General features: G+C 31.6%; 1 protein-coding gene across 1 annotated transcript in view; it reads left to right on the top strand.

Annotated features, from left to right (window-relative positions):
* Positions 1 to 24,888, top strand: part of LOC134687141 (cleavage stimulation factor subunit 3-like) — a 44,304-nt gene extending 19,416 nt beyond the window's left edge. The window contains exons 6-21 of the mRNA XM_063547163.1: positions 214 to 315; positions 1,264 to 1,390; positions 2,369 to 2,527; positions 3,067 to 3,148; positions 6,021 to 6,130; positions 11,226 to 11,342; positions 12,818 to 12,892; positions 14,732 to 14,875; positions 16,504 to 16,606; positions 17,154 to 17,223; positions 17,419 to 17,515; positions 18,150 to 18,254; positions 20,047 to 20,191; positions 20,484 to 20,578; positions 21,306 to 21,366; positions 22,844 to 24,888. Of these exons, the coding sequence (XP_063403233.1) occupies positions 214 to 315; positions 1,264 to 1,390; positions 2,369 to 2,527; positions 3,067 to 3,148; positions 6,021 to 6,130; positions 11,226 to 11,342; positions 12,818 to 12,892; positions 14,732 to 14,875; positions 16,504 to 16,606; positions 17,154 to 17,223; positions 17,419 to 17,515; positions 18,150 to 18,254; positions 20,047 to 20,191; positions 20,484 to 20,578; positions 21,306 to 21,366; positions 22,844 to 23,034 (1,783 nt within the window). The 3' untranslated portion in view covers positions 23,035 to 24,888. The remainder of the gene's footprint in view (positions 1 to 213; positions 316 to 1,263; positions 1,391 to 2,368; positions 2,528 to 3,066; positions 3,149 to 6,020; positions 6,131 to 11,225; positions 11,343 to 12,817; positions 12,893 to 14,731; positions 14,876 to 16,503; positions 16,607 to 17,153; positions 17,224 to 17,418; positions 17,516 to 18,149; positions 18,255 to 20,046; positions 20,192 to 20,483; positions 20,579 to 21,305; positions 21,367 to 22,843) is intronic.
* Positions 24,889 to 25,418: the final 530 nt, after the last annotated feature.

Here is a 25,418-nt window from a genome sequence, read left to right as displayed (position 1 = left end):
TTTCATGGATTGAGGAAAATTTGCATTTTCCTGGATAATTAATTTCGTGGTTTGCGAACCTCGACATGCAAACCCTATTATAAATTTGTAATTCGTTGAACATTTAAATTTGTGGTTCACCTATACCAACGAAACCCACGAAAATTGGTATCCAACGAATAATAATGAATTCACAGTACCTTGGATAATAGTGTAAAATGTAACTTATTTCAGGGAAAAGATGGCACAGGCTTACGACTTTGCTCTAGACAAGATGGGGATGGATATTATGTCATATCAGATCTGGGCTGATTATGTTAACTTTCTAAAGTCTGTGTAAGTATATATTTGTATAAATAGCTAAGTAGTTTTTATTTTTTTATTTTCACTGATTTATAGATAATGAAAAACAAAGGATACATCTATCTGACACCAATTTAATATAGACACCCAAAAAAATCCACAATAAGCAAAGGAAGAGCAACTTCATTGGCAGATCCAGGGGGTGGGGGGGGGGGGGGGGTTCCGGGGGTTGGAACCCCCCTTTTTTTTTGACGATCAATGCATTTGAATGGGAGCATATAGTTGGAACCCCCCTTTACTCTGGGTTGGGAACCCCTCCCTTTTAAAATGGCTGGATCCGCCTCTGCAACCTTATTGCTGTTTTCCATCTTCAAGTCTCAGTGAGGTCTTCAACACAAAACATAGATGTAAGAACATGTGTTATGATTGCCAATGAGACAGCTCTCCATCCAAGTCACAATTTGTTTAAACCATTATAGGTCAAAGATCGGTCTTCAAATCTTCCCATTTTAAACTGGTTCTTAAAGATATCAGTTGTACCCTCTCAAAAGTCTTGTAGTAGAGTGCTTGTGTCAACTGATGGAGATCATTGGTCTAGTATTAGACCTTGTATAACAAACAAAAATTTTAAGTGACATTAGCTGCGTTTATTTTTTGGTTTTTCAGGGAGGCACTTGGATTAAATAACAGCTTTTTTACCACATTTCCTTCTTATAAATTGATGATAATTTTTTTTATTTACAGGAATGCAATTATATTAAATAACTGCAGTTTTACCACTTTTCCTTATTTATAAATTGATGATAATTTACTTGATTTACAGGAATGCAATTATATTAAATAACAGCAGTTTTACCACTTTTCCTTATTTATAAATTGATGATAATTTACTTGATTTACAGGAATGCAATTATATTAAATAACAGCAGTTTTACCACTTTTCCTTATTTATAAATTGATGATTATTTTCTTGATTTACAGGGAGGCAGTTGGATCATATGCTGAAAACCAGAGAATTACAGCTGTACGGAAGGTCTACCAGCGAGGAGTTGTCAACCCAATGATAAACATAGAAATATTCTGGAAGGAATATTGTGCTTATGAAAACGTATGGCTATTTATTTCAGATATTGTATTATCAAGGTACCAGGGGGTGGTTTTACATGACACAACTAATCCATAAAATACTAAAAATAAACTAATATATGAAGGGACCGAGGATTCAAATATTCTCTATGTGTCTATTGGGTGATAAAGGGATTTTTGTTTTAACTTGGATATTTTGCAGATGGATGATGAAGTGCTGTCAGTTTAACATTTTAAGATAAAATTTGTTAAATTTGCATGTTGAAAATTGTATTTCATCCTGCACACTCAAGTTTACATAGCTTATAAAACTGACTGCCATGAAATTGTATTAGTGCATACTGTAAAGTGAAAACATTTCGTGAGGGGTATATTTTTACTAATTTTGCCAGTAATATAAAAATGCTAGTTTATTCTCTTCTCAGAAGAATAATGTATATTGAAATAAAGACATGGACAAGAAAAATGTGAACATGAAACCCTTCAATCAGGGTTGGACATAGAAATTTACACTGTGAAAAATGAAAATAAACTTTTTACAGTAATTAATTAAATTAAATCAAATCAAATAAAGTAAAACAAAGAAGTATGGCCTTATTTTGGCCTAACATTCGAATTACATCTGATTAAAGATTTTGAACATATTTTTAAAACACAGGTGTATACTTCAGTTTATTCAATAATATTTTTGTAAAAGATTTGAAATGATTTGATCATTTAAGTCGCTCAAATTGTTTTTGTCTAAAATGAAAGAGGCCGCATTCATGTTCAGTCTCAACCTCTATATATGTTATGTAATATCACAAAGTACAACATATATTTAGATATTAAAAGATTGAACACAAGTGGGGCAAGTTTCATTTTAGACAAAATCCTTCTTGAGAGATGCACATTAACATTTTGAAGATTTCAGTAATTCTATCTATGTTAATTATGCAAAACAGAAAGTTCATAAACACCTCAATGTTCTTTGAAAGGAATTAACATTTTCTATTTTCAGAGTATTAATCCTCTGATAGCAAAGAAAATGACTGAAGATAGAGGTAGAGAGTATATGAATTCTAGACGTGTAGCTAAAGAATATGAGGCAGTGACGAGAGGAATAAATAAAAACATGCCATCCATACCTCCAATGAATATACCTGAAGAAGCTACACAGGTGGGTCTTAAATGATTTCGCTTATCAAACTAAACTAAATTAAATTGTAAAGATTCTTGAAAAAAATGTTTTTAATATTCCTTATAAGAGAAATTGTACTTAAATTTTTGATTTCTGTCATATTTGAAATCAAGACTCGTTGAAATTGACTTAAAGTGCTACAAAATCTATTAAGTTCATAAGCTATTTTTTTCTTGTGTAATGAAAATTTCACACCCAAAATATAATTATATTTTTTTTTGTCTAATAAATTTGAAAAAAAACATCTGGATAAAGAAATACAACCTTCAAGTTTTTCTTATGCATAAATGAAAATTTCACACCAAAAATGTAATTGTATGTATAATTATTTTTTTTTGTCTAATAAATTGGGGAAAAAATCTGGATAAAGAAATACAACCTTTATGACTCCAAAAAACCTGCATGATTAAAAAAAACCTTCATGAATTCAAAAATGTTCATGACTCCTTAGATTGGAAGTTGTGTTTTAAAATCCAATTAGTTGAATTGTTGTTCAAGACATTTAAATTTATTTTTAGGTGGATTTGTGGAAGAAATATATTTCATGGGAAAAAAGCAATCCTCTAAAGACAGAAGATCATGCTCTTATTACCAGAAGAGGTGATTATTATTATTCTGATTTCAGTAACTGTAAATTCATTTATTTTCGTGAGTAGCATTTTTAATGAATTGAGGAAAATTTGCATTTTGGTGAATAATTTATTTTGTGGTTTTGTCATAGTCTGCATTCAAGACTTATTGTAAATTTATAGTTCGTTGAACGTTTAATTTCATGGATCACCTAACAAAATCCACGTAAATTGGTAACCCACGAATATAAATGAATCAACAGTACTTCAAAATAAGTCATAATATCTTGTACTAGAACGTTTGTATTCTAATGAAATGAGATGAAGTTGATTATTTTCTACACCTCACTGACTGTCACATAAAACATGCTATTACTGTGTCGTTGTCTTCTGTTCATCAAATCAAACCTCACTTTTAGTACATAACATATGGCGTTGGAGCAATATCACTTTCCATATAAAACAGTCTGAAAATGGTATAAAAAACTATGGCTTACAATCAATCTCACTTTCAGTACCAAACTTTTGACAATGGAATAAAAACTATAGCTTTCAAGCAATCTAGCTTTCAGTACCAAACATTCTGAAAATTGTATAAAAATCTATGGCCGATGATCAAATGCCACTTTATTTTTAGCCCACCTGGCCCAAAGGGCCAAGTGAGCTTTTCTCATCACTTGGCGTCCGTCGTCCGTAATTTTTTACAAAAATCTTCTCCTCTGAAACTACTGGGCCAAATTTAACCAAACTGCTCACAATCATCATTGGGGTATCCGATGATCCGACATACCAACCAAGATGGCCGCCACGGCTAAAAATAGAACATGGGGTAAAATGCAGTTTTTGGCTTATAACTCAAAAACCAAAGCATTTAGAGCAATCTGACATGGAGCTAAAGTGTTTATCAGGTCAAGATCTATCTGCCCTGAAATTTTCAGATGAATTAGACAACCCGTTGTTAGGTTTTTGCCCCTGAATTGGTAATTTTAAGGAAATTTTGCTGTTTTGGGTTATTTTCATATATTATTATAGATAGAGGTAAACTGTAAACAGCAAAAATGTTCAGCAAAGTAAGATTTACAAATAAGTCAACATGACCAAAATGGTCAATTGATCCCCTAAGGAGTTATTGCCCTTTTTAGTCAATTTTTAACAATTTTTTGTAAATCTTCGTTATCTTTTGGAAAATCTTCTCCTCTGAAACTAATGGGACAATTAAACCAAACTTAGGCACAATCATCATTGGGATATTTACTTAAAAAAGTGTGTCCGGTGACTGGGCATACCAACCAAGATGGCTGCTACAGCTAAAAATAGAATATAGGGGTAAAATGCCGTTTTTGGCTTACAACTCAAAAACCAAAGCATTTAGAGCAAATCTCACTTGGGTAAAAAAAATTATTAGGTCAAGATGATCTGATCTATCTGCCCTGACATTTTCAGATGAATCGGACAACCTGTTGCTGCCCCTGAATTGGTTATTTTAAGGAAATTTTGCTGTTTTGGGATATTATCTTGAATATTATTATAGATAGAGATAAACTGTAAACAGCAAAAATGTTCAGCAAAGTAAGATCTACAAATAAGTCAACATGACCAAAATGGTCAATTGATCCCCTAGGGAGTTATTGCCCTTTTTAGTCATTTTTTTACAATTTTCATAAAATTTGTAAATTTTCACTAACATTTTCCACTGAATCTATTGGGCCAAGTTCATTATAGATACTAGATAGAGATTATTGTAAGCACCAAGAATGTTTAGAAAAGTAAGATCTACAAACTCATCCCCATCACCAAAACCCAATTTTGTCATAAATCCATCTGTGTCCTTTGTTTAATATTCACATAGACCAAGGTGAGCGACACAGGCTCTTTGGAGCCTCTAGTTTCTGATTTCTACTGTTTATCATACCTTACAAAAAATATAAATAATGGAGTTATTTTAACATTTGATACTTGAACAAACTAAGAATACTTTGACCAGTGATTTTTCATTGCCATCCCAAATAAAAATCATAGCATGGTCATGTTTGTCCACTTATTAACCCTTGTCGTGCGGGGGCCGTAATATTACGGCCGTACCCAGATTACCGTTATTTTGGCATCAATGGCGCTCCATACATTTAGAGGTCATCGTAATACCATTTAAATCTTAGTGTATGCACGTTTCCTCAATCTGAAACTATTCATGTCATGTTTCTCACTTTTAATAATCATTTTGAGCTCAAGTACGAACTTCAAAATTTGATATCGGACAAAATTGGTTTTTTTGGAGGGGTGGGCTTACCTTCAAGGTCTGAATCACGGAGTTCAGAGGACTGAAAACTTGACAAATACTGTTAACTTAAAGGCACATAATGAATGGTCGTGTTTATTATCAAAATGCGCCGAGGAAACGACTACTTCCGGTTGCAAGTCCAGTTAAAGTTCAAAATTGGAAAAATTCCGAAACTTTGTGAATTTTGGTGCAAATGACCTTCTTTACACTGATGAACCAAGATCAGTTTCACTCCGACCTAACAACTGTTGTGATAAAAGTGTTCACTGGTGTCCACCCTACATGTAAACTACAGATGGATGCATCTATTAGCATCCCTCGGAATTATAGGTCGAGAAAAAGAACGAAAAACGTCAAAATTGATGCTTTTTGCACCTGAGGACCAACTTTGGGGCAAATTCCCGCCCACCCTTCCCCGCCTCCTCACCCCGACCACCCCACCCTGTGATCCCTTATTTTAGATTTATTGCAATCAGTATGCATCAGCATCAGGGTACAGCTCATTTGCATATCATTTGCATATTTTTGCAAATACTCGAAATTTAGACAATTTCTGAAAACAACTCAGCATGGTAAGGGTTAAGAATTATCCCTGCAGTGAAATAATCTGAATGTTGTATTTCAGTAATGTTTGCCTATGAGCAATGTTTACTCTGCCTGGGACATCATCCTGACATCTGGTATGAAGCAGCATCATATTTGGAACATTCAAGCAGGATATTAACAGAAAAAGGGGTAAGCTTTGTCAATATTAATAAAATTGAGAATGGAAATGGGGAATGTGTCAAAGAGAACAACAACAGGACCATAGAAAAAACAACAACAGAAGGTCACCAACAGATTTTCAATGTAGCAAGAAATTCCCGCACCTGGAGGCGTCCTTCAGCTGGCCCCTAAACAAATATAAACTAGTTCAGTGATAATGAACGCCATACTAATTTCCAAATAGTACACAAGAAACTAAAACTAAAATAATATAGATTTACTGTTGATTTATTTATATTCGTTGGATACCAATTTTCGTGGATTTCGTGGTAACAGGGTAACCATGAATTTAAATGTTCAATGACAAACTGTTTTTCTTCAGAAATCTATGCAGACTTTGTCAAAACCACGAAATTAAATATCCACGAAATATGCAAGTTTTCTTCCATCCACGAAGTTTGGTACCCAAGAAAATAAATGAATTCACAGTATTATTCATGAAGCAAAAAAAACTAAACTTAATTTAATAATAAATAATATTTAGATAAAAGGGTTGTCATAAAACATTTAAAAAAAAAAACTAGTTTAAAGGATTGTCACAATTCACATGTATATGATATTTCTTAATATGTATTCACACATTGTAACATTTTTATAAGTTTATTTCTATATTGAAGTTTGAATGATAGTTTTACAGATGTTCTAACATGTGAGACAAAAGGCCATTATGTCACCTAGGCCATCTATTGACTTTTCATTGAGATTTTTATGAAGGTTTCTTAGCTTGTAGGTCAAAACTTTCCCATCTTATTTTGTAACTATGAGTCAAATTCCTATCTTAACTGTTGGTGAAAACATGTGCACACAAAGGTTTTGTAAAGTATAAGATAACTTTGTCCATTTCATACAACTCTTATAATCAATTGAATGCAATTCATTGTAGATTTTATAAAATTGAAAAGATCCTATATGTAGAATATTAGTCAGAACTCTCTATACTATTTTCAACCCAATTTAACAGTTTAAATGACTGTAAATTCAGAAATTTCTGTTTGCAGAGTATAATTGTGATTCATTGAACAATGGATAAAAATTGGAGATTTATATTACAATTTCAGGACATAAGGGGACATTTTAATTTTTGTGATATGTGTACCTATCTAGTCACAATTTTTACAGTAATTAAAAAACATGTCTGAATTTACAGCATATGAAACTAACATTATAAAAGTATTCTCCCAAGACTTTATATAGCACTATGGAAATTAACATAGCACCGGTTTTCCAAAATAAGGTGCTTAAAGGTCCTAGGGAGAACACTGAATTACATTAGTAATATAAGGCCAAATAAAAATATATGTGTGGTTCCAGTTACATACTTTAAAAAAAAAAGGGTCGCTTGGTCTGCATTTTTATTTATTAGCTCACCTGGCCTAAAAGGCCATGTGAGCTTTTCTCATCACTTGGCGTCCGTCGACATCGTCGACGTCGTCTTCTGTCGTCGTTAACAATTTTTAAAACATCTTCTCCTCTGAAACTACTGAATGGATTTGGATGAAACTTAGCATGATTGTTCCTTAGAGTATCCTGCATAAAGTGTGTGCTTCGATTTTTGATCCGTCAAAAAACATGGCCGCCGTTACTTAAAATAGAACATAGGGGTCAAATGCAGTTTTTGGCTTATATCTCAAAAACGAAAGCATTTAGAGCAAATCTGATATGGGGTAAAAATATTCATTAGCTCAAGATCTATCAGCCCTGAAATTTTCAGATGAATCAAACAAACCATTGTTGGGTTGCTGCCACTTAATTGGTAATTTTAAGGAAATTTTGCAGTTTTTGGTCATTATCTTGAATATTATTATAGATAAAGATAAACTGTAAAGAGCAAAAATTATCAACAAAGTAAGATCTACAAATAAGTTAATATGACCAAAATTGTCAACTGACCCCTTAAGGGGTTATTGTCCTTAAATGACAATTTTTCACAATTTGTTCATCATATTTGCTAACTTTAAAAACATCTTCTCTTCTGAAACTACTGAATGGATTTGGATGAAACTTAGCATGATTGTTCCTTAGATTATCCTGCACTAAGTGTGTGCTTAGATTTTTGATCCGTCAAAAAACATGGCCGCCGTTACTTAAAATAGAACATAGGGGTCAAATGCAGTTTTTGGCTTATATCTCAAAAACAAAAGCATTTAGAGCAAATCTGACAAGGGATAAAAATGTTCATTAGGTCAAGATCTATAAGCCCTGAAATTTTCAGATTAATCAAACAAAATATTGTTGGGTTGCTGCCACTTAATTGGTAATTTCTAGGAAATTTTGCAGTTTTTGGTCATTATCTTGAATATTATTATAGATAAAGATAAACTTTAAACAGCAAAAATGATCAGCAAAGTAAGATCTACAAATAAGTTTATATGACCAAAATTGTCAATTGACCCCTCAAGGGGTTATTGTCCTTTAATGACAATTTTTCACAATTTGTTCATCATATTTGCTAACTTTAAAAAATCTTCTCCTCTGAAACTACTGAATGGATTTGGATGAAACTTAGCATGATTGTTCCTTAGATTATCCTGCACAAAGTGTGTGCTTAGAATTTTGATCCGTCAAAAAACATGGCCGCCGTTACTTAAAATAGAACATAGGGGTCAAATGCAGTTTTTGGCTAATATCTCAAAAACAAAAGCATTTAGAGCAAATCTGACAAGGGATAAAAATGTTCATTAGGTCAAGATCTATAAGCCCTGAAATTTTCAGATTAATCAAACAAATCATTGTTGGGTTGCTGCCCCTTAATTGGTAATTTCAAGGAAATTTTGCAGTTTTTGGTCATTATCTTGAATATTATTATAGATAAAGATAAACTGTAAAGAGCAAAAATTATCAGCAAAGTAAAGATCTACAAATAAGTTAATATGACCAAAATTGTCAACTGACCCCTTAAAGGGGTTATTGTCCTTAAATGACAATTTTTCACAATTTGTTCATCATATTTGCTAACTTTAGAAAAATCTTCTCTTCTGAAACTACTGAATGGATTTGGATGAAACTTAGCATGATTGTTCCTTAGATTATCCTGCACTAAGTGTGTGCTTAGATTTTTGATCCGTCAAAAAACATGGCCGCCGTTACTTAAAATAGAACATAGGGGTCAAATGCAGTTTTTGGCTTATATCTCAAAAACAAAAGCATTTAGAGCAAATCTGACAAGGGATAAAAATGTTCATTAGGTCAAGATCTATAAGCCCTGAAATTTTCAGATTAATCAAACAAAATATTGTTGGGTTGCTGCCACTTAATTGGTAATTTCAAGGAAATTTTGCAGTTTTTGGTCATTATCTTGAATATTATTATAGATAAAGATAAACTGTAAACAGCAAAAATGATCAGCAAAGTAAGATCTACAAATAAGTTAATATGACCAAAATTGTCAACTGACCCCTTAAAGGGTTATTGTCCTTAAATGACAATTTTTCACAATTTGTTCATCATATTTGCTAACTTTAAAAAAATCTTCTCTTCTGAAACTACTGAATGGATTTGGATGAAACTTAGCATGATTGTTCCTTAGATTATCCTGCACAAAGTGTGTGCTTAGATTTTTGATCCGTCAAAAAACATGGCCACCATTACTTAAAATAGAACATAGGGGTCAAATGCAGTTTTTGGCTTATATCTCAAAAACGAAAGCATTTAGAGCAAATCTGACAAGGGATAAAAATGTTCATTTGGTCAAGATCTATAAGCCCTGAAATTTTTTAGATTAATCAAACAAACCATTGTTAGGTTGCTGCCACTTCATTGGTAATTTCAAGGAAATTTTGCAGTTTTTGGTCATTATCTTGAATATTATTATAGATAAAGATAAACTGTAAACAGCAAAAATGATCAGCAAAGTAAGATCTACAAATAAGTTAATATAACCAAAATTGTCAACTGACCCCTTACATGCCTTAAGGGGTTATTGTCCTTAAATGACAATTTTTCACAATTTGTTCATCATATTTGCTAACTTTAAAAAAATCTTCTCTTCTGAAACTACTGAATGGATTTGGATGAAACTTAGCATGATTGCTCCTTAGATTATCCTGCACTAAGTGTGTGCTTAGATTTTTGATCCGTCATAAAACATGGATGCCGTTACTTAAAATAGAACATAGGGGTCAAATGCAGTTTTTGGCTTATATCTCAAAAACGAAAGCATTTAGAGCAAATCTGACAAAGGATAAAAAGGTTCATTAGGTCAAGATCTATAAGCCCTGAAATTTTCAGATTAATCAAACAAAGTTAAGCAGAGTAAGATCTACAATTAAGTCAATTTGACCAAAATTGTCAATTGACCTCTTAAGGAGTTATTGCCCTTTAAAGACTTTTTTTCACAATTTGTTCATCATGTTGACTTACTTTAAAAAATCTTCTCCTTTGAAACTGCTGTATCAATTTCAGCCAAACTTAGGCTAAATGAGTTTCAGAGTTTCAGAGTATCTAGTATACATTTTATATTTCATTTCCTTGTATGTCAAGAAACATAGCTCCTATGGCTAAAATAGAACATTGGAGAAAATGATTTTTTTTTGCTTTTGAAGAAAATAGGACGATTCAAAGAACATTTAAATAAATTGAAAAGCCAAAATAATCATTGATGAGAGATTAAACCAAAAAAATTCAGGTGAGCGATTCAGGCTCTTGAGAGCCTCTTGTTTTTAATTTTGGATTGTCAAAATCTGGAAAAAATCTTGTGTTTACCAAAACTAATTCCGGAATTATACATGTCCAACCAGAAGTTAGCCATTTTCAAGTGTTGGGTTGTAAAATAAACAGAAATGTTACGTTTTTATTTAATTTTGTTGCATTCTGTTATGAATAGTTGCATTTTAGCCATAACAGATACTTCTGATGGAAATTCAGATGACAGAAATCTATCAAATTAATTATGTAAATTTACAACCTCCAAATTTGATCGTTCGAAAAAATTATTTTACAGAAATGAAAAAAAAAGTTCTAGGGTTGGGGTTTAAACTAGGGTCAGGTGGGTAACTTGAACCAAACATATATTTTTATTTGGCCTAAGATATAACATAATTTTGAAGTTGCTATTACATTTTTGCAGGACCAAAATGCTGGTAAAATGTTTGCCGATGAAGCTGCAGCCATCTATGAAAGGTCAATAACAACATTGATGAAAAGTAATATGTTACTGTTCTTTGCTTACGCTGATTTTGAAGAAGTGAGTGAAATAAGAAAATGGAATTCAAATGTTTATGGTTCTGATTATTGTAATCCTTCAAATTCCCACATGAATAAAAGGAGATGTTGGATATATAGATCATTGAGAAAACAATCTAAAGACACAAAAATGAATAAAAACCTTGAGCAGTCAACATACAGTCTCCAACAAAAGCCACATGCTTTATTTAAACTGTAATGCACAAATCATAAGAGAGAAAAGTTGTAAATCAATTTGACAGAGGCTATCAAGATCTGATATTAACATAAAATCCCAAAGTGACAAAAAGAGTAGGTTTAACTAAAAAAAATAATATTGATAAGGTTATTGACTTATGGCAGGCACATGTGGCATGCTTAAACTCTTAATCTCAAAATTCTCCATTAGTTTGGGTCATTGGAATAAACAAACCAAATGTCCATAATATGTTAAACTCCACAACAGGGAAGTCCCTTAACTAGTGTGAAGGTATTTTTATACCCCCGCTTTAAAAAGGGGGGGTATACTGTTTTACCTCTGTCTGTCAGTCCGTCAGTCAGTCCCTCAGTCAGTCCCATGAAACTTTCGTCACATTTTTCTCAGGAACTACACATCCACCCTTTCTGTAATTTGGTATCAACATTTATATATGTCAGCCATACCGTGTGATTCGTTTTCAGATTCATCATTCATAGACTTCCTGTTTACCGAACACTTGTATGATTTTACACATGATAGCCAAGTTGAAAATTTTTGTCACATTTTTCTCAGGAACTACAATACAAGGATTTCTGAAATTTGGTTTCAGGGTTTATATAAGTCAGCTATATCGTGTGATGCGTTTTCAGATTGATCACTTGACAACTTCCTGTTAACCGAACACTTGTATGATTTTACACTTGATAGCCAAGTAGAAAATTTTCGTCACATTTTTCTCAGGAACTACAATACAAGGATTTCTAAAATTTGGTTTCAGGGTTTATCTAAGTCAGCTATACCGTGTGATGCGTTTTCAGATTCATCACTTGACAACTTCCTGTTTACCGAACACTTGCATATTTTTACACTATTAATATTATCCACTTGCGGCGGGGGTATCATCAGTGAGCAGTAGCTCACAGTTTCACTTGTTATTTGTGGGCATTGATTCGTGGATTTAAAAAAATCCTCAGTTCGTGGGGTTTTGATTTTTGGATATTAGAGCATTTTAGTTTTATATGGAAATTTTACATTCTGTTGGGAATTTGAACCCCAATTACAAAAACTAGTTCTTTGAACAAAAGTACTTTCACAGTTAATGCAAAGTTTCTTTAAAATATATCAATACATAGACTAAACGCATAACAAATGCTAACATTTGTAAATTGAGATTATTAGAAAAGAATTTATAATTAAAAGTTCTATTTTATAAAAGTTAAAATAAGCAATACACCTACACACATAATTCAATACTTATCAAGATTGTATTCGTAATTAATCTGTAATGCTTTTAACAGGGAAGAATGAAGTATGAAAAGGTGCACACCATATATAAAAGATTTCTTGCCATGCAGGACACAGATCCCACTTTGGTAATTACCACATATAGTTATTCAAATTATTTTTCATTGCTTCAGTCTCAGATTGTTCCACAATCAGCTTGTGTGTTGTTCTTTGATGGATAGTTGTCTCATCAGCAATCATACATACACTTGTTTATATAAGGAAAAGAAGGACTTGTCTTGAAGCAATTAATTGCAATTATATTATATTATTCCTACTAAAAAGGATGGGTATACTGGTTTGATCTCTGTCTTTTTGTTTGTAAAAAAAAAATTTCTCACATTTTTGTTAGCATCTACATACATGTCTATGATATGGTACCAAACTTGATTTTGATATGACATTCCATTTGACATATTTTCTGTACCTTACAATGTTCTACTTCCACTTATTGAAAGATTTTTTAATAAGATAACACATTTTTTATTTCATAATCCAAAGGTCATTATTTATATATAAATCACACAAAATATTCTGATTGAACAGAATGTTATGTATATTAAAATATTTTCAATATTAATTATAGTTTATTATGAAAATATCATGCAGGTGTATGACATATTTGTCACACCTATCTCTTCAACTGCATCATACCTTCGTTATATTTGTGGGAGTAAAATGATACATTAGGAATATGTAATGATAAATTAGGAATATGTAACAGGACATGCTGTTTTTGATATTAATAATTATATTAATGGTGGAAGATTTTCAAATGTGTCCCTTATGTTATTAGACTGTGCATCACAAACTTCTTTAAGGCAATTAGCAGCTCAAGCCTTTTTAGCTTACCTAGCTGAAAGGTGTCCGTTGTCTTTCGACTGTTCACTTTTACAAAAAATCTTCTCTTTTGAAACAACAAGGCCAATTTAACCAAACTTGATGCATTCATCATTGGGATATCTACTGTAATTAAAGAAATGTGTATGATGGCCCGATTTTATGATGGCAAATTTTTTCATTTTATTTTCACTTTTGTTGGCCATTATCTTGAAAGCGATAATAGTTTGGGGGAACCTTCAAATTGTAAAAATGATCAGAACAACATACTACTAATAAGATTGTGTGCTCGAAACTTTTAGTCGACTCTTAAATAGCTGATGATTTTTACCAATTTTTTGCCTTGTATCTTTAAAACGAAAATGGAAAGATAGATAATTAAATAAACAAAAATGAACAGCAAGACAAGTTCTACATGTAGGCAATTTTTCCAAAGACTTCTTATTGAGTAAATACGATTTTAACCATTTATTTGCATTTTGCCTCATGTGATAAAAGTTATGATAGAGGAATAGACACTTTATATTACAAAAATAATCAGCAATGCAATATCTTCTAACGAGTCAAATGTGCTGATATAGTTAGTGATTGCCCCTAAGGATGTACTTAGGTGATCTAAGGTAAAATTAAAAAGTAAAATTTGTCAAATGACATTTTATGAGCTCTTATGTTAAAAGATAAATAGGTGTTTTAAGGCAAAATATTTTACCTTGTTTTGTATAGAAAAACATTAAGGAGTCTGAACATTTGACACTTATTCCAAAACCTCACATAAGTACATCCTTAAATGAGGATTTGTTTACCCTCTTTTGTGTTTTGAGCAGAAGCCAAAGTAGATAGAAAGATACTAAACAGACTTAATGATCAGCAACCCAAGATCATCAAAACAGAGACATTTCTCATGAGTTATATTTCTGTCCTTTGTTAAATATGGGGATTTTCTTACAAAATAATGGTTGAGGAATATTTGCTCCAACAGGAATAAATATTATGTTATTGTTTATAACCATTATAACAGAGTTGTCAGAGGAACATATGTTGGGTTGAACAATCGTTGGTTGACAACTGATTAAAATGATTTCTTTCAGGGCTATATACAATATATGAAATTTGCCAGGAGAGCAGAAGGGATTAAGTCGGCACGTCTTGTATTTAAAATGGCGAGAGAAAACAATAAAACAAAATATCAAGTTTATGTAGCAGCAGCATTGATGGAATATTACTGCAGCAAGGTTAGTGAGAGATTATATACTGTGAATTCATTATTATTCGTTGGATACCAATTTTCGTGGGTTTAATGGGTACAGGTTAACCATGAATTTAAATGTTGAAACTAATTACATAGTTTCAATAAGCTTTGAATACAGAGATTGGCAAAACCACAAAATTAAATATCCACAAATATGAAATTCTCAGCAATCCATGAAAATTGATACCCACGAAAAAAAATAATCTCCAGTAATTAGAATTTGTGTGTGCTTGCAGCTGTTGAGTATTTAGTAAACACTCACTGCCAAGAATCAATGGATTTATTGACAGCGGTAAAGACTAAAATTGTTGTTATTGTTGCTATGATAATGCAGCAGAAAAAACGTCCTTTGATATTGGACATTATCGCTATTTTGTGCATTTTTCTTTTGATCTTTTTTTGTGATAATTTTCATATCATGCTTCTCGCTTGAGATGGAAAAATTATCACCAGAAACTAAGGAGGCCATGTGGCGTTGCTAACGAAATTGACATGAAATTGACAACGCCGTCATAGGTAAAATAGCGATAAATAGATTATCATTGGTCATCTCAACTCGATTGCTTTTCTCACTTTCGCTGTACCAGCTCAAGCGAGAAAATCAATCTCGTTGAGATGATCACCGATAATCTATAATTATGTTTAAGGTGTAAACAATCTATTATCTTTTATTTGAATAAAACAAATATTTGCCCAGACAAAAGGTTATTACACAAAAGTTAAATTTTGTAAATCATATATTAACTACTTTTTAAAACTCATAATTTATTTATCTCCATCAAATGCAAACTTTTCTTGATTTCAATACATTGACTTTTGAGTTTTACATAATCTGATGTTGTCCATGCTTGAGTAAACATCTGGTATGTGTGTGTGTACATTTTTTACAGTGTGTAGAATTATTTAAATACATATATATGAAATATCCTAGTGTATATCTTCTTCACACTAGTGTTTATATTCTGTTGAAAGTTTAACCTGGTGTTTTAAGTATTCATCAATTTTTTAAACTTGTGAATTTACTCTAAAAGGTTGGACTTAGTTGTGAGAAAAGAATCTTTGTAGCATATGTTATTTCAGTAGCATGTCATAATCGGAAAGTTCATTGGAGGGTGAAATATAGTTTACTTTAAGATTAAACTATGTTCCTTCCTTGAATTGCTATATGTTATCATAACATTTCATAATACTTCTGGTATTTAAAGATAATGCATATATGTATGTGTGAATATTTTATGTAAAAAATTGAATGTCTATGCATATATTTACATGCATAGCATGGTCCCAATAAAAGTGTCATTAACTTTCTTTGTTATTTTGTTTATTTCATTACAGTTTATCAGACACAGATCCAATCATAAAACTTTTTTCCTTTTTTTTTAATTGGAAAAGAAGAGTTGGTTCCAACTCCTTGACCACCTTGGATCCATCAATGATCCTTTTTTTTTAAATTGTATTGCACCCTATATAATGTTTAATGTGTTGGGGGGGGGGGGGGGGGGGGGGGGGTTACATGTTGTGTCAGCATATCTGGTCTTTGTTGATGAAGTTTATTGTTTCAGATAATTCATTAATAAAACTTCTTAAAATATTGTTATTCAAACCTAACAGGAGAAAAACGTGGCCCTGAAGATTTTTGAACTCGGATTAAAGAAATACGGAGGACATCCTGAATACGCTCTTTGTTACATGGATTTTATGTCTCATTTGAATGGTAAGTCAGCATATTTCTAAGTTTATTTATACATATACATATTCCTCAAGATATTTTATTTCAGATTTATGATTGCTATTTCCAGCACCTTTACAAAGGAATTCAGCTTGTATATTATAGACTTAAGCTTTTTACTTTGGTTAACAAATGTTTAATAAGAGGAAATTGAATGAGATGACTTACTACATTTTTTTTTTTTTTTATTATAGCTAGGAAAGCTTACATTGTTATTTTTTGTACAATAAAAAAAGTTTTCACTTAAATGATTCACATAAATGTGGAAAATTCTACTTCTAAAATAGTTGTTGATAAGAAAGCAGAGGATTTTTTTTTCATATCTTTTCACAGGGGCGGATTCAGCCATTTTAAAAAGGGGGGTTCCTAACCCAGGACAAAAAGGGGGGTGTTTCCAATTACATGTCCCCATTCAAATGCATTGATCGTCCCAAAAAAGGGGGGTCCCAACCCCCAGAACCACCCCCCCTCTAGATCTGCGCCTGTTTCACATGGTGTATTACTATTGACTTAAACTTTTTTCTCCTTTCAGAGGATAATAACACAAGAGTGCTATATGAGCGAGTTTTATCATCTGGACAAATACTTCCTGAAAAATCAATGTAAGTATAGATAGATGATTGCTTTACTTCCATTGCCTTCTTCTCACTGAAAATACAAATTTAGATTTAGAGTTCTTCATATTTGTTCATCAATTAATTAATAATTTTTTAGAACTTGAAAATTCAAAGAGTAACTGTTTTATATTTGAACCAATAACTATGTTCCAAGTTTTGTAAACTGATTTTTCTTTTCAGAGAAATATGGAGTAGATTTCTGGCATTTGAATCTGAAGTTGGAGATTTAGCCTGTATACAGAAAGTAGAAAAGAGAAGAGCACAGGCGATCGAAAAAGTATGTTGAACATCATAAGTGAAATTACTTTGAATCAATAGACCACTTTCGAGTTCATCCGTCACTGGAAAAATCTCATCAATTATACACGCCTTTATGAAGTCATTTACCAGAATTAGGGGGTCGCCTGTATCCCTGCACTATTTACGTTCATCAAGGGTCTTTAGTGATTGTCATTGTGCAGGATAAACTAGAAATAAGGGTTGTTTTGTAGGTACTTAATGAAAATTCCCTAATGACAGCAGTGCCGATTTTCAATTTTGAGAATTCAATTTGCCAAATAATTCGTACAATATAGAATTATAAATTTCCAACCACTAGCTCAACATTGGAATGGATGTGACAACGCCCCTAAACGCACAAATGATGTTCACTAAAACCAGAGTTTTTGACGGAAATGCATCGAACTTGAACTTCATTGCTTGTTTTGTTCAAGGAGTTAAATAACATGTATAATTCACATGGACTAGTAATGAACTACAAGTAAAAATCAGCTATTTGAAAACAGTTGTAATTAATATAAAAAGAAAATACCTTTATTGCTTTTCTGAATGAATTTTCAACAGGACCCAAAGAGACAACAGAAGTAAATATTTCTATTTTATAGTAAATATATCTCTTTAATGATTTCCAGGTTCAAGAATTTGAAGACAAAGACACAGCTCTGTTGATAGATAGATATAAATACATAGATTTGTATCCTTGTACACAGACAGAATTAAAAGCTATTGGTTATTATGTAAGTATCTCTGCTGATTACATCATGTCAAGTTATAGACCAATTTAGCATTTTGATCCAGTACAATTTATTTCTAACTGGTAGGGTACTATGTATTGCCATACAATATTCTCAGAATGGTTGTTATTTATAAACCTTTATAATTTCCAAATGATCTGGAAGTTTAGATATTATGAAAAATTTGAACGCAAAAAATATCATTACAAGATCTAAAAAAAACCTAAAATGACCAAAAGCTTGACATATTCTCATTTAGGGGTTGTTGGTGTCAATTGATGATTTTAGACCTGTGTTAATGTTTCTTCTTGCTATTGTTCCTCAGAGTTCTCATTTATAATGGGGTAAATAGCCTATCAGAGATTTATTTTGTTCTCCCATGACATATGATAGCCTTAATCAAGTCATATGACATTTGGAAATAATCAGTATGAAGGTCTATTTAACACCTATAAAATTAGATGTGAAATCTGTGAATTTTTTGTTAGTAGTTACTGTGTTATGTAAAGATCAGTAAAATTATTTTGAGAATCCCAATCGATATCTTAAATTTGAGTATAAGATTTTTGGGGTTTCCAACACTAAAACATAGATTTTTGTCGTTTCTGAATATGTATACTAAGTGGAGATGGAAAGCTACACATCTTCTTTTATTTTATAGACTGAAGTAAAAGGGTATTTTTTCTGATGTAAATTAAAATTTAGGTGGTACCAAATACCTTGACTAAAATCCATTTTGACTATATAAAAGAAACTAACTACATATTCTACAGAAAAAATTTAACTGGATATATTGCAGTTTGAGGAACACCAATTTTTATCATTTAGAATCTTGATTAACAATAAAATGTGATTAAAGTGTTAAGTTAATTTTAACAGAGTTATCTCCCTGGAGGATTATATACCACCTTAATCCATTTTTTGGCTCTTTTACAAGCTCTTTGGATATTAAAAGAAAATTGCGAAATCACTATATATAAGTAGTAAATTAGTCCACAACTAAAAATATAATAAACAGAAAGTACTTTGACTTTTATCCTGTTATAAGATATAATTAAGAAATAATTCATGGGGGCTTGAATATATCGTGATTTTACCACGGGTTGGCCCTTTATGACAAATATTTTACCCTGAGTGATAGCCAGGGGTAAAATATCGGCATAAAGGGACAACCCGTGGTAAAATCTAGATATATTCAAGCCCCCATGAATTATTTCGATTCTAATAGGACAAATACGGCAATTATTTTGGATCGAAGCGCTCTAGGTGATGGCATTATTTGCCGTTCCAATATATAAACGCACTATTAAATTGACGTAAAATAACGGAGCAAACTGAATAAATGATGATGCTTAAACTATTTATAATAACATATTTAGATAATTTTAGATTAATCTAATTATTATTGTACTTATATGTCTCATATGTATACAAAAACGGCTAATATAACTCATTTTAGCATCATTTGTTAACGTTTCCTTGTTGTGATGATTTTCCGTTTCACAAGCGTGTATTTTCCCGTAAATTGCTTATATTCTGACGTCATTGTTCTATGACGTCGAGTCGCTCATTCATTAAAAAACATATGACGTGGGGGTACAATGGGAACAGCCCATGAAATATATTCATATTTTACCACGGGTGTGTACTCAAAGCGTTTGAAGGACGTCATGTTAGAATTATAGGTATAAAATGTATATTCTTATAATTATAGGTATAAAATGTATATTCTAATAATTATAGTTATAAAATGTATATTCTTATTATTATAGGTATAAAATGTATATTCTTTCAGGATCTTGTTAAACAACAGGTGGTTCAGGCTCCATCCAGCTCTGTCACTAAAGCTGTTATGATTGAGGAGGATAATAAAAGACAACCAGAGTACCCAAAGCCTGACATAGAACAGATGTTGCCCTTTAAACCAAAGGCTGTTGTTTGTAAGACAATATTTGAATTCTTATCAATGTTTGTGCAGGCAAATATAAAGACTATTATTGATACTTAAAACTACCTGTTAAGAAAATCAAAGAAAAATGAATCTGACAAAAGATTAATAATTTGTGAAATTCAGTTTACATTTATGAAATATGTGCAATGAAAGTATGTTTAAAAGTATATGAGTGAAAAAGTTACATTGAATTTTCTGTAGAAATTTTAAGTAGAAAGTTACATTGAATTTTCTGTAGAAATTTTAAGTTGTGATGTTACTTGTTCTGCTTTCTGTTTCAGTGCCTGGTTCCCATCCTGTCTCTGGTGGAGAGTTCCCTCCACCTCCTGCAGCTGGTAGCCTATTGACTGTGTTACCACCTCCAGAATGTTTTCATGTAAGTTATAACTCAGACAGAAATATTAGTCTATGGAACAGTTTACAAACAACGCAAATTTATTAAGAGTAACAAAGATTATGTCAAGAGGTGAATAAAAAACAGAAATATTAGAATCTTCTAATCCTATTTGCAATACAAAAAAATCTGTTTAAAAAACTACTGGCATCAGGCCATACAGAAGTTAAGCATTTCCTGTTTTTTATTTGACAATCCCTTAATTGCCATTGGGTTATAGAGGCAGATTTAGAGGATTTTTACAGGAGGCCTAGTGCCCCCCCCCCTTTTGTGGGAAAAACTTGGTTGATTATATAAAGAATCACTGAAGCATGCCTCTAATTAGACAGTCATTGGGCCCCCTTTTATAAAAATTTCTAGATCAGCCACTGGGTTAAATTTGATAATAGTCATAATTAGTAAAAAGACGAAAGCATTTAGTCCTCTTGTCAGCTGATTTTGATATTTACCCACCTATATTGAACTCTAACAGTTGTGGCACATTTCTCAAAAAAATAAATTTTCAGTGAAAACAGTGGCTTATTATTTCAAGTTGAGATGAAAATAGTTGTACTTTATGTGTTAAAACTGTACCTATTTATAACTACCCTCTATAGTTATGTATAATCAGCACCCATAGTTCCAACTACATATTTTGGGTTAAAAAGTGGGGACTATACACAACCTAATACTGTACAGATGAATTTTTTCATGAACTTTTTTTTTACAGGGACCATTTGTTATGATGGATAAATTTATAGAACATATGAAGAATCTGACTCTACCAGAAGGTATTATTGAACCTATTTCTGATATTCTAAAAGTGACACTATAATAACATAAGAGTTTTTTTTCCTTGAAATTTAATATATTTTTCATATTCTATAAGTGACCCTATAAAAACATAGGAGGTCTGACGACAAAAGTGTTTTTTCTTCCCTTGACTTTATAAGAAAATTAGCACCTTGTTTATTTCAGTTTGAAAAAATGACTAAGATGATATAATATGGTCAGAAATGTCATGTGTGATGTCATGGACATGTCAAAATAAAAGTTTTTTCGGTTATTTTTTCCTAATTGTTGGTAAAATGTGGTAAAAAATAAAAAATAAATAAGTACTCCATTGAATTACTTAAAGTATACTGGATAACCTTTATTATATCATATGAGTAACATTATACTTGTGACATAAACAAAAGTAATAACAACGATAAAATAGCTGTCAGGGTTGAACACACACATATCTATATATATACAAGTGAAATTAACTAAGAGTCCCCTGTCCTCAGCTCTAAAGACTTGTTTTATAAAGGAACCTGTTTTTCACTTAGTTTATATTAGAAGAATTTAGTAGGACTACTAGTTTTTGAGTATCAGATAGATTTGGGAACATAGGATTATCTTTTGCCATGTCATTAAAAAGTTTTATATGTAAACATTATTAATTTGACAGTGGAGGAGAAAGTGATTATAAAACCCTACTGACAGAGGGGTTGACATTCTGCAAGTACCTTCTCTGTCACTTCATCTGTTCATTTGTCTGTTCTTATTTATTTTGTCTTTTCTTATCTTTCCTTTTGGCACTTACTAATCATGTCTTTGAGAGCTCAACCCTTTCTTGACTTGGGATCAGTGGTGAACCAGCACAACATTTGAAGACAAATTAAAAATCAGTTGAAAATGCCTTGTCTTGTCATATTGTCAAAAATCACTAAATAACGTAAGGATAAATGACAAAAAGAATCAATTTAAGTGTACTAATAACAACTTAAAGCTAATTCAAAAAACATCAACAACTTATAAATAAACCATGTTCTCCCAGACTAATGTATCAATCAGTACTCATCCAACAGATTTAGAAAAGTTGTCATGAACAATCAGAGAAAATGCAATGCCAAAATATATAATTACCAAAAACAACATTTATAACAACTGAGCATTGGGTATGTTAGTCATGTGTTATTTTTCCTCTGCATTAAGGAATGTTTTCCATTTTATATGGTCTGGAACTATAATTGTTGAGTTGTACCATGCTGGAAATTATCAGATCTAATAGACAATCATTTCCTGTTTGTTATGATATCATTTGAGATTGCATTTTCTGTCAATATCTATGGGCAGGGCTTGTGTAAATCTTTCTTGTTTTTCTGATATTGTTTTAAGTCTGACAGCCATTTTACATGTTATTATTGTCTTTGTGATTATTCTTTAATCTGATATACCTTTGTATTTAAGAAGCACATTAAAATGTTTTTGTTTTTGTGACAGCTCCAATCATCATAGAAAATGGAGTTGAAGGACTTCTCCGACCAGATACTGGTACTCAGTACTCAATTGACATTGCACTTGGCAGAAAACGAAGGATAACAGAAGGAGAAGATAGCGATGATGAAAACTCAGAGACAGCGCCACCTCTACATGACATTTATAGAAGTCGACAACAGAAACGTATCAAATGAGATATTTTATTGTTTTAATGTATTTAAATGTTGTTACATCTGTTCAGAAAGTAAATACTGTTAACAAACAGTTATATTGTCAGTATATATTAGACTGACTTAAAATAAGAGGTTTCACTCTACTCATGTATATAGGTTTAGTGTCTTGTCAAAATGATGCAACAAATCTGATAAATATGAGCGCAGTGTGATTTATCCATCCAGTTAATGTTAGATTGTAACAATAGGTTTATTTGTTATTGCATGAACCTTGTGTATTTACATGGCAGACTAACTGATATTCACAGAATTTCCATAGAAATACATTGAAATGGCATAAAAGTGAACTGAATTTAGATATAACTTTTTGGTTAAATATATTAGATTTGATGCTATCTAACTTTAGATGTACAAACAGCTTTAAAAGGTTATCAGATTGCTGAAATAATTATTTATGAATGACATTGGCATTTTTTATTCTAGTTTCCATACAAATGACTGTTTAATTGTGACCACTTGAATCAAAAATCCATTTTAAATGGGTAAAACCACATTTTTCATATGTAACAATTTTCCATTTTCCATCAAAATATACATGTACCCTGATTTAATTCTTGATTGCATGTACTGGAGAACAAGTTACAATGGAAAAAAAAATGTTTCCTTTATGACAAATAAACTCATCATAAATACCAGGACTAAATTTAAAATATATGCCAGACGCGCGTTTCGTCTACAAAAGACTCATCAGTGATGCTTGAATCCAAAAAAGTTAAAAAGGCCAATTAAAAAAAACACAGAACATATATGTGCAAATCCAGCAACAGCATCATCAGCTCTTTTAATGATTCTTTATGGTTTAGAAAGTATTACATAAACTACAAGATTCTGGATGTTAATCTGAGTACCCAACAAAGTACTTTGTTCTATTCCGGGATCGAACAAGTAAAAAGAGTAGTGTTTGTTTCTGAGTCACTTAACTTATCTGGAATACTCTGAAAGGCAATAACATGATACCTCAGTCATGTCGTTTGATTTAGATTTTTCAAAATAGTAAAACCTTTATTCAAATATCTTATACTTGAATATCTCTGCAATATATACAATAAGGATTACAAAAATTATGTTCTGTTTCTGTGTATTTTGACTCTTTTCATTGCATAGAAAAAGTCCTGGTAGTGTTGATTAAAGGTTTCAACAAGGGGCATGGCGGAAGGGAATGGATGAAGTAGGTTTTTTGCTATTTGGACTATTTTTTTTCTTCATATTGATAAACTAACTGCTTTTCTTACATCCAGCATTTAATGCCCTAGGTGTGAATGAACAGAAAAAATTAAATAACTGGAAAAGGAGTAATTTCTTTAAGTGAGTACTATATCCTCACTGAAAGCAGTAAATGAATTGGATATGATTGTAAACTACAGTAAATGAATTGATTACTATTGTTGATAACATACAATGGGATTTGTAGTACATTTTGTACTGTATCATTCATTGTCATTTTGGTGGGGAATTCATTTCTATGGGTTATACATTTCATTTTATTTGCACTATAATACTTCTTTTTTTTGTATAAATCATTATTTATAGATGAATTTTAACTTTGAATATGTGACTTTCATTTTAAAGATAAATAAACTGACCTTTGATCTTTTGGATATGAATCATAATGTTCTTACAGTTCTCTACTGAAAGTTTGTTCTGATACTTATTGTATCAGGAAAAATTGGAACTAATGTATTCTTTTGGGTTAATCAATTGTTATATACTATCATCATCTCAACAAATCATTTATGTTTACATTTATATATGAAGAACTTCATTTTGTCAAATTTCACAGAAGACAGAAAAAAATAATAAAAATGATTTAAAAGATAGTGTTTTATTGATGGTCAACTCTCCATAAGAAACCTATTCCAGATTTCCTTTTTAGCTCACCTGGCCCGAAGGTCACTTGGTGTCTGGCGTCCGTCGTCATCGTTAACTTTTACAAAAATCTTCTCCTCTGAAACTACTGGGCCAAATTAAACCAAACTTGGCCACAATCATGATTGGGGTTTCTAGTTTAAAAATTTGTGGCGTGACCCGCCAAACCAACCAAGATGGCCGCCATGGCTAAAAATAGAACATAGGGGTAAAATGTATTTTTTGGCTTATAACTCAAAAACCAAAGCATTTAGAGCAAATCTGACACTGGGTAAAATTGTTTATCAGGTCAAGATCTATCTGCCCTTAAATTTTCAGATGAATCAGAGAACCCGTTGTTGGGTTGCTGCCCCTGAATTGGTAATTTTAGGGAAATTTTGCTGGTTTTGGTTATTATCTTGAATATTATTATAGATAAAGATAAACTGTAAACAGCAAAAATGTTCAGCAAAGTAAGATTTACAAATAAGTCAACATGA

The sequence above is a fragment of the Mytilus trossulus genome, chromosome 10 (assembly GCF_036588685.1).
Source record: "Mytilus trossulus isolate FHL-02 chromosome 10, PNRI_Mtr1.1.1.hap1, whole genome shotgun sequence".
NCBI classification, from domain to species: Eukaryota; Metazoa; Mollusca; class Bivalvia; order Mytilida; family Mytilidae; genus Mytilus; species Mytilus trossulus.
The sequence above is the reverse complement of the archived record's forward strand: the minus strand, read 5'-3'. Positions and strand labels throughout refer to the sequence as shown.